The sequence below is a fragment of the Sinocyclocheilus rhinocerous genome, unplaced genomic scaffold (genome assembly GCF_001515625.1).
Source record: "Sinocyclocheilus rhinocerous isolate Xijiao unplaced genomic scaffold, SAMN03320098_v1.1 scaffold6282, whole genome shotgun sequence".
NCBI classification, from domain to species: Eukaryota; Metazoa; Chordata; class Actinopteri; order Cypriniformes; family Cyprinidae; genus Sinocyclocheilus; species Sinocyclocheilus rhinocerous.
Genome location: NW_015640649.1, coordinates 43,858 through 53,666, shown reverse-complemented (window position 1 = coordinate 53,666; position 9,809 = coordinate 43,858). Strand labels below are relative to the sequence as shown.

At 39.6% G+C, this 9,809-nt stretch overlaps 1 protein-coding gene across 1 annotated transcript; it reads left to right on the top strand.

Annotated features, from left to right (window-relative positions):
* The first annotated feature begins 4,562 nt into the window (after positions 1 to 4,562).
* On the top strand, positions 4,563 to 9,778 carry LOC107753388 (chloride intracellular channel protein 1-like). The gene is made up of 7 exons (XM_016569523.1): positions 4,563 to 4,717; positions 4,759 to 4,810; positions 6,123 to 6,232; positions 6,557 to 6,682; positions 6,815 to 6,921; positions 7,726 to 7,907; positions 7,984 to 9,778. The coding sequence occupies exons 2-7, from the start codon at positions 4,772 to 4,774 to the stop codon at positions 8,143 to 8,145; spliced, it is 726 nt and encodes a 241-aa protein (XP_016425009.1). The 5' UTR covers positions 4,563 to 4,717; positions 4,759 to 4,771; the 3' UTR covers positions 8,146 to 9,778.
* Positions 9,779 to 9,809: the final 31 nt, after the last annotated feature.

Genomic DNA, 9,809 nt, shown 5'->3' with positions numbered 1-9,809 from the left:
AAAAGTCTAATAATAATGTGTAAAAAATGTGCTTGACAGTTTATGACAACTAGATGAACCATTTAGCATTTAATGACTTATACGATGAACTAAAGACTAGATGTTTTGAAGGGTAAGACTATTGCACAGAAAACTATATAACACATTTTGAGCACCATGACATTAGCAACCGATAATGTAGGAAACCGCAGATAAATGTACATAATCAATTGCATGAATGTACCAAAGCAATCGCAGCTTGTTCAAAAGAATGAGAAACTGCTTTTATGACGAGAACAAATGACTAGATGATGTGGAGGTTGAACAAGTAGTTTTGAGAATTTCATTTCTGATCTGAGAAATGCACCAAAGCCACTGAGAAAAACTGTAATTCTCTCACTATTCTAAATCAGTTATGTGGGAACACTTGTAGGGAGGTGGATGCCTTTTTTAGAACCATATTTTCTCCTGTGTTTAATCAGAGAGGGAGTTAGGGAATTGTATATGTATTTTCTTTTCTTTTTTTGGTGGGTGAGTTGTTTTGGCATTTCTCCTCGAGTGGCCTGTAGCATGAAGCGAGATGAACAAACTCAGAGTTTCAGAGTACTGTAGGTTTATAGCTGACAAAACCAAACAAATCCAACCTGGCTTAGATCAGGGGTGTATTCCAGAAAGCACGGTTAACTTACCGTCAGCTAAACCCTGAACTTTCGGTTGATTAACCCCAAGCCTTGCTTACTCGAGGTATGTGGTTCCAAAAACGAGTCCGGGTTCATTCAACTCATAGTATGTTCCTGGTTAAGACTCAAGACATTCTCAACAGAGCGACGAATCGACAAGTCGCTATGGAAACGGACGCTAAGAAAAAGCGTGCCATGCTGTTTCTTTCTTCTTCTTTTGTTCAATGGTCGTTTACATGCTTAGTGCATATCGCCACCTAATTGATGGTTGTGCAATCCTTTTTTCCTTTTAATCTTTCATCTTTGAGAATATGGTTCAACGCACCACCGTTTCCATTTAAAAAACGTTTTGCACCGTTTTTGTCGGGGCTGAACGCAGCCCTGGATTCACTTCTCGCGAGAGTCAGCGCAATCCACTTTTCTGCTGAAGATTAAGATGTTGTTATTAAAAATACATTTAAATGCATTTACAAGGCAGGAATAAACACTTCTGCTGCAGCAAAAGTTTGGCAGCAGAAAGAAAATATATGACTATGCAAAGGAATCAACTGAATTAAATTATTTATATATAGTTTCACACAGAGCTCAAAAGGAAAACATATAAGTTTAGTCATTTTAAAAGTTGGATATATTAAAGCTTATCTATATGTATCTATATTTAATATCTAATATTAAATGCAAAACTTAAAATTAATTGCCACTTCATATAATAACTTTATGAATATATTATATTAATTATAAACAATTATAATTAATATAATATACATATAATAAATAAGTAGCCACAAAAGTAGGGCAATTTTGTTTTTAAAATTCTAACTGCTTTAATCTGTAGCGTGAGATATGGGGGAGTGGCTTCATTGCATCAGATATATGTGACTTTGCTCACAGCTGACTGGTCAGGTTTGGGTTTGCGATCTCTAACCCAGAATAAAACCTGCTCCGGAGCAGGGTAGCTGTGTAGCGTAAGTTACCTTGGTGACAAAACCAGCTCAAAACCAACCCATCTTCTTGAGCCCAAAAACTCAGAGTTTGCTCAAACTAAACGTGAACTTACCTTCTGAAGCCTTTGTTCATTTACATCCCACAGTTTATTTAAAGCTGCAGTCCGTAAGTTTTGCCTCTTTGTTGCCATCTCTGTTTGAAACCTGCAATTGCAGTTATTTGTGGGATTATCTTCCTTGCATGGGTTGGTTGTGCGCCGGCACGGCTCCAGCGCGGACGAATCTAATGTTGCTACCAATGGTGATTAAACTTAACAATCGGTTAGCTCATATCACATCAAACCGTGCAAATTATTATTACTGTTATGTAGAGGTTAAAAAGATCAAAGATCAAAATGATAATATAAATGACGGAATCAATGTGATTCAACTGTAATAAAAAAGAAAAAGAATCAATATGAGAGTTAAAATCAATATGATTTAAGTGTAATATTCGAGTGTCCACTAGGGGGAGATCGAAGGTTGCCGGTTGTGGCTGACGCGAGCTGTGCTGTGCGTCACAGCCAATACAGACTGACGCAGAGACAACAGCACGAGTCCGTGTCTTCATTTATTAATGTCTATTTTCCCCCTTTATCAGGGTGTAACAGTTACACTTTGTTCTCAAATTGTTAATGTTAACGACATCAGCATTGCGTGTAGTGTGTATTAGCGTTACATGTTTGTACAGTCTAATCTCTAATTGTCATATCATTTGATATCGAAGCTAATTATTCTTCCTTCAAACTGGTTCTCTTTAAAATACAAAACTTGTGTAATCCCACATAGGCTTTCTGTAATCAGATGCACGTTTAAAACTGGAATAGAATTTAATTTAAGTCACATGTATTTCATAAAAACATAATCCTTTCTGGATTACAATCCGCCATCAAAATGATAAATGTAATTATTCCAGCTGCTGTGAGTATAGTTACTAGCCGGGAAAACTTCTTTATGTTTACAGACGTGACGTAATGACGCGGAAGCATGCTCGAATTCCTGCAAATTCCTACCCGTACCACTCAAATTAGAAAACATTATTATAAGCTAACCGATGTGAATCAGGCTAAAGTAAGGCGATAGTTTTGAACACTGGCTGGTTATGTACTTGCTCAAATATATGATTTTGGATCATTTTTAACCCCAAAAAAAGTTATGGACTGCAGCTTTAATAAAATATCTTGTTTTATTTCAAATCTGGTGTCTCTGAGAGTTTTGTGTGTCTGCCCTGGGACCTGGAGACGGACGGTAGGTCTCTCATTCTCTCCCCTTTATTATGGGTACACTCCTCTTCTCCCTGGTTCCTTCCTGGTTCCCCAGCAATGCCTCCTCCGCTGGTTTTGCCCAGCCATACATCTCCTGCATCTCCGCTGGCTTTATTCAGCCCTGAATCTCCATCGTCGACATCGTTTCCACACAGCCCCTCGGCTCCTCCGTCCGTTTGTAGTCCCACCGAGCGGTTTGGATCCACCTTGGGAATTGGGCTGGGGCCTCAGAGCCCCAGACTCCACCTCATGCCACCGTCTGCGCTGGGCTCGCTCGTCCCTCTGGCTCTGCCTCGGTCAGACACCACCCTGGTTTTCCTGCGGGATTCCAGGCATCTGGCTGCTTCCCAACCCTCCATCGAAGTGCTCAAAACTGGCCGTTTCAAAGGGCTCTTCAGAACGAAGGATTGATTGATGATTTTCAAGGGTAAAATGGACTGACACATCACTCCCATGATTCTTTGCACAGGTTTAATTGTGTGACAACAGCACCTTCTTAATTGACTCAAACGGGCAATTCATGTCTTTAAGTTTGGGGTAATTTTTATTCATTTTGGTGGCAATTCCGGCCTTGCACAATGTTATTTTACATCAATGCCAGACTAGCTTGCTCGTTAAGCTTAATGGAGGGCTATTGCCTAAAAGTTAGGCTGGCTATCTTCATTGTCTTTGTGACCACACAGATGCAACAGTCTGATCCGAGTCATTCATTTCCTTGCCTGTTGTCACGTGACAGGGCCATGTACTGGAAACAGAAATGTGATGTGATGTGTAGCGTCCCATACCATTAGGCCACAACTGGCCTATGGTTATGAAATGATTATAAGGGCGAATATGATATTTTGGGACCTACTTTTTAGGTTCCCATGAGAAAAATGAACTCCCAGACTAGGGAGGCCAACTATAATAATTTCTTGGTCCTTATCAGATTCACAATAATTGTTTCTAATAATTTGTCTTTTGTAGAAATAATTCTATACATGTGAAACCAGAATTTAGCCCTTTATCCACCTCTTGAATTACTGGAGGAATTTTTTTTTAAAGTTTAGTTTCTAGTAGGCTCAGTATTCCAATACTGCCTAGTTAGGGTTAGGGTTAGATTGATAATTAACTAATTTAAATGTTCATGTTTCAGTTTTCTACCACTAGGTGTCAGAATTACGTCGGCTGTTAAAATGATACTTTCCCTTGAAACCAGAAACACTTAAAGGAATGTTTATATTATATGAATATATAATATATAATAATAATAATAATAATAATACCTAAACAAAAGTGTGCCCAATTCGGTTTGCCCAAATTAATTATTGCTTTTTGACAAGTAAAATGCACTAAAAGAAAAGTACTTATTTTAAACTACTTACTATTAATTAAAATATGCAGTGCTTATAAAATATGGAATACACAAGTGTCTTGATGCATATTGATCAGCTGACTAGTTTGTTTGCAAACGTTTGACATAGCGGGTTAAAAAATAGCACAGGAACAAAGAAGTTGAGCGCGTATATTGTAGCATCACCTCCAACAGTTAACAGTTATAATATGGTTACAAGTTAGAGGAAGTTCAAATCAGGAAATATGAGAGAGAGAGAGAGAGTGAGAGAGATCTTGCTGTAGGCGTTATTGATTTCGATACCTAACGCGAACAGTAGACGGAAATCAGACACTTTTGGGCGGCGTTCGTTTGGACTTTCTCCAAATTTCCCTCCCACTGCCAAATTCATAGCTCGAAGAGGAAAAGTTGCACACAATTTGAAAGTGTTGAGGGCACAGCGGAAGTGAGCTCGGAGAAAAGGCGACAGGAACAGAACAGAAGCCGCTCGTTTGTTGTGTGAAAGCGCTGCTCGAGCTGCCGGAGTCCAGCATGAGTGAGGACAGACCTGAGGTGGAGCTCTTCGTGAAGGTCAGATGCTGCACGAGCAGGCCACTGCTCAGAGCTCATGCAGATTTAGCCCAGCCAATAACTTCACACAATGTGATAAACGTTGCATTGCTAACGTGATAACATTTTTGTAATGTATTAATTGGCTTAAACATGATAAAATCGCGAGCGTATAATGTAATAACGTTTTTAAAATGATGATATGAAATCACCAATAATGTTGTGTTTTGTGAAAGAAAAAAATAGAAAACGGCGGTTTTCCTTTCTAAATATAGTTTTAAACTACCTATGAAAAATGCACCAGATTTAAATATTCATGCATTTATTTATTAGTATTTTTATTGTTGGTGATAATGTTATTATTTGTTTTATTATTTCAGGTTTATTTGACAGGGTCAATGCACATCAATAATACTAGTACAATGTGCCAGAATTAGCCAGAAGGCTATTTTGCATCCCTGGACTGATGGTAAAATTATGACCCTAAAAATATAAAAGAAATAATAATACTTACATACTCCAAAATGCATATGAATGTTTTTAGTAATAATACAATTTCAGTCAATTCACCTTTATTTATAAAGCACTTTATAGAGTACAGATTGATTGAAAGCAGCTTTACAGCGATGAACAGGAAAGTAAGATGTTGGGCCGCCACGTGCTGCCAGCAAAGCTTCAGTGCCGTTCTTCCACGAGATAGTCCTGCGTTTGGTGTGTGATGATGCTAGTGGAGAGCGCTGTCTAACACCTCAGTCCAAAATCTGCCATAAAGGCGTTCAACTGGGTTGAGATCTGCTCACTGCAAAGATCATTTTTATATGAAAGCATTGGGTGACCCCTCATACCTATGGATGGGGCCATTGTCATTCAGGAAGAGACCACTCCTATCAGGACAGAAATGGTTTACTGCAGGACGATTTGGCTAGTAGTTTGAAAAAAAAAAAGTGCTATAGAACAAGTTATTAATTTATTGATTGTAAAATAAAAAGTGAATAAATCCAATAGTCATTAAAATAGATTAATTTACAGTTGATTTATTCCTTGATTCCTTCATTTTTATGTCCTAATATGTGATATATTTTCAGTGTTGTCAATCTACGATCTCATTATTCAGTTGACAAGTCCCAATGAAGTGGCTTGATAAGAGCCGTTTTTTTATGTTGCATTTATAAATAAAATGTGGAGGTTGTCTAATTCACAGTTTGGGTACAGTATGATTCCTTGCTGTGCACAAAAACAAAACTCAAGTACTTTTTTGTAGTTATGCGTAAGCATGATTTGGGGCTGCACAGTCTTTCAGAAAGCTGCAGTGATCCTCTGTATGTGTGTGTAGGCAGGGAGCGATGGGCAGAGCATTGGGAACTGCCCGTTCTCTCAGCGGCTCTTCATGGTCCTGTGGCTGAAAGGCGTGACCTTTAATGTGACCACCGTGGACATGAAGAGGTGGGTGTTTCTGTGCATTCATAAATCTACTGCAGTTGCATATACGGTAGTTCAAGTAAGTGAAACCTAGAATGTTACCGTTTCAGACCAGTAGTATGCTACATTGTATTGACACTGTATTCCAAAAATAAAAACTGGTGGTCCAATCAAAAAAAGACATGTCCATTCACACTGGAAAATGGAAGGTCAAGTTAAGCCCATTGCATTGTGGGATCTCCAACAGTGTGCTTTCAGAGCACTGCACAGAATGCATGTAGCATTTCGCAAAAGTAGCATCTGGGAAACAAGTGGTGTGCTATAACTCTTTCTCTGTTTTGTGAGTAGGAAGCCAGACATTCTTAAAGACCTGGCTCCTGGGGCTCAGCCTCCTTTCCTGCTGTACGGCACAGAGGTGAAGACGGACACCAACAAGATAGAAGAGTTCCTGGAGGAAAGCCTCTGCCCTCCTAAGTAACTCTCTTCATCAGCACATGCTTTATTTCCCATTGTTTGTGTTTGTATTCCATTCCTACATTTCACAGCTGTCACGTTTACCATATCCACTCGTCCTCCTCCTCCTCTTCATCGCTCTATCCACCACAGATACCCACGGCTGGCAGCTCGCAATCCTGAGTCGAACACCGCCGGTCTGGATGTGTTCTCAAAGTTCTCCGCCTACATTAAGAATTCGAACCCGCAGCTGAACGACAGTGAGTGCAAGAGTCTTTTAGATTTGTTACAAAGATTGTTAAGTGGCCTGAGGTCTTGGCCGCTTGAGAGCACATGTATGCATCAGCGTGCAAGACTGTCCAAGGTCTGAAAAGCTCAGTGCTAAATCCACTAAATCCACACACATTTAATTGTGTTTCATAGGTACTGCAGCAGTGCTAATATGATGGCGCGCTCTGCAGTCTCCTTTTTAAATACATAATTCAACATACAATACAAATATTCAATCTACTCAGTTTTACTGCAACGATGCAATCCTGCCGATTTAAAAACTTGTGTTTATTTCATTCAGCTAAGAGGTGACAACATGACACGTTGATATTGTATTGGTCACTTATCTTGAAACGATGTGAATTCATAGCTCAGTTCACAACATACTGGAAAGCAGCCAAATTCGCACGCGTTTTCGTCTCCCGAATTCACATGAATATAAATGGAGGTCAATGGAACAAAAAGTGTTTTGTGACTGGCCTTGAGTGTGAGACAACAGAGAGGAACTGTTTGATTGGTGATTGAGTTTTGTAATTGATTGATTGTGTTGCATCACATTTTCATTCAGCACGTCTGCTGGTTTTGTCCACAATGGTCTAAACAGATACATCTCATGTGAATATCAGATCCATGTTGGTGTGAACAGGCCACTGCCATAGAAAATTATGGTTTTACAGGCTTTTAAAAATAGGACAAGCTCCTACTCGAACAGGAAGTACACGTCATCACAGGAAAAGGAAATTGCGCCTGTCAGGTCATTTTGTGGGTTCTTGATTAACCGTTTGCACGTGCAGATCTGGAGAAGGGTTTGCTGAAGGCCCTGAAGAAGCTGGATGACTACCTGAGCTCTCCTCTGCCGGACGAGATCGACGAGAACAGCGCTGACGATGTCACTTCCTCCTCCCGCCCCTTCCTGGATGGTCAGGAGCTCACTCTGGCCGACTGCAACCTGCTGCCCAAGCTCCACATCGTCAAAGTGAGTCAGACAGAGCGACGCCTAAGCAAACGAGCTGACGAATGCAGTGCTCAGCTTCTCTTTCCCCCGCTCTCAGGTGGTGTGTCAGAAGTTTCGAGGTTTCTCCATCCCTCGCTCGCTGACGTCTCTGTGGCGATACCTGGATGTGGCGTATGCCCGAGAGGAGTTCTCCTCCACCTGTCCCAGCGATGAGGAGATACACGTGGCCTACTCCTCCGTCGTGAAGGCGCTCAAATAGAAAGAAGGAAACACACACACACACACACACACACACACAGTCGCACACTCATGTGCGTTATTACCAATTCTCTTTCCAGATTGTCCTAGTGTTTCAATTGGTTCCTGTATGTTCCTGAGGTTGTTTGCACTGGCTGAGGTCTCACTTTTCAACTAAACGTGGTCTCATGCTGCCTTCACATGCTCTCAGAATTATCGCAAATACGAGTTTCCTAGAAAAAAAGTGCGCATGAATGCCATTTGATGTCATGTTTACCAGTGGGAAGTTCGGAAATATCTTTAATCTTTAATCTTGTTTTGTCATTAAAGTAGTAGGTTATTTAAATATGAATAATCATTTGAAGCATATTATACATTTTATATACAGCGAAAATAGCATGTGTTTCACCAATATTCCAGAATAGAATAGAATAGATAGTGCGGTAAAACTATACAGTGGGAAACTATTTCCATTTCAGTCCGAAAGCAACCTTAACTTGTCTACATTATGCCTTTGTTGTGAATGTGATTATAAACAATGGCATCCTCAATTCATTCTGACAACAGAGCACCTGAACACAACAAGCTCGTAATCACGACTTAAAAAGAGGGAATTATCAAATGTCCAATAGCACGTGAAGGCAGCATTATAGTTCATATTTCTTTAAAGCAGCTGAACTGCAAGGTCAAGGTCATTTCTGTGGTTATACACATCGGCAGCCTGCAGCGATACATTACAAAATATCATCAAATGTTTTACAGGCAGCAATAGTGGTTGTGTTTCAGTATTTTTCACTGGTTTATGGACGAGTGCATTGCTAGCAGTTACAAACAGGATGTTGTTGCCTCATTCCTGCCATTACTGTCCCTCTCTCTCGCTGTGGCATAGAGTCGGTAATGACAGCTTTTCGCTCACGGCTGCTTTGGTCACGTACATTTCATAAGCTGGTTTTCAAGCTGCTCTTTACATTCCATTGACTCATATGTTACAAAATCATGGAGGTATCATAAAAGTACTCCAAAGGAATCATGTGTAAAGTTTCATACTTTATGCGAGAAGTAAAAACTGAAACTCTTTTCAATCAGTTACTGGCCCCAATCGACAGTCTCATCTTGTAGCTATATGATATGATGTACTGTAGAATATTCTTCCATCTCTAATTATGACTGTCGACGTCCACATTGAAAACACTCTTATTTATTGCCTGGAGAGAGTTATGAAATACATGCACATTTGTTGTCTTCTGAAAAAGAGGAAACCAGTGACAGTAACAACTGCTGCCTTTTTTAAGTTGATTCAGCCTGTTTCTAAGATGACCTTACCAAACTATTTTTATATCTAGTGTCATGCTTTATCCCCAGTCCTCTCCCCGTGCACTTCTGTTTTCACTTCCTCTTAACCACTCAATGGTCATTTCCAAATCTTACTCTGCACACAAATGGACAACACGGCATCAGTGCAAATATTGATTAGTGAGGATTTTATTGATTAGAGGGATGTTACAACAAAGTCATTTTCTTTCTGCATTTCTAAAATTGTTATTCAGCAATACAGTTTATAATAAAGTTAAAATAAAAAATTGAAATGTTGAGTACATTGTTTCTTGATCCTTCATGTTTAGATAGTTCAGGTTTAATATAATATATATTGTTTAATTAAATTAATTCAAAGAGTAAAAAGATTTA

Excerpts from the sequence above, each read along its gene's own strand:
- LOC107753388 (XM_016569523.1), top strand. The coding sequence starts at position 4,772 with ATGAGTGAGGACAGACCTGAGGTGGAGCTCTTCGTGAAG. Across the intron at positions 4,811-6,122 it reads AGGTGGAGCTCTTCGTGAAG|GCAGGGAGCGATGGGCAGAG; the intron begins GTCAGATGCTGC and ends ATGTGTGTGTAG. Across the intron at positions 6,922-7,725 it reads GAACCCGCAGCTGAACGACA|ATCTGGAGAAGGGTTTGCTG; the intron begins GTGAGTGCAAGA and ends TTGCACGTGCAG.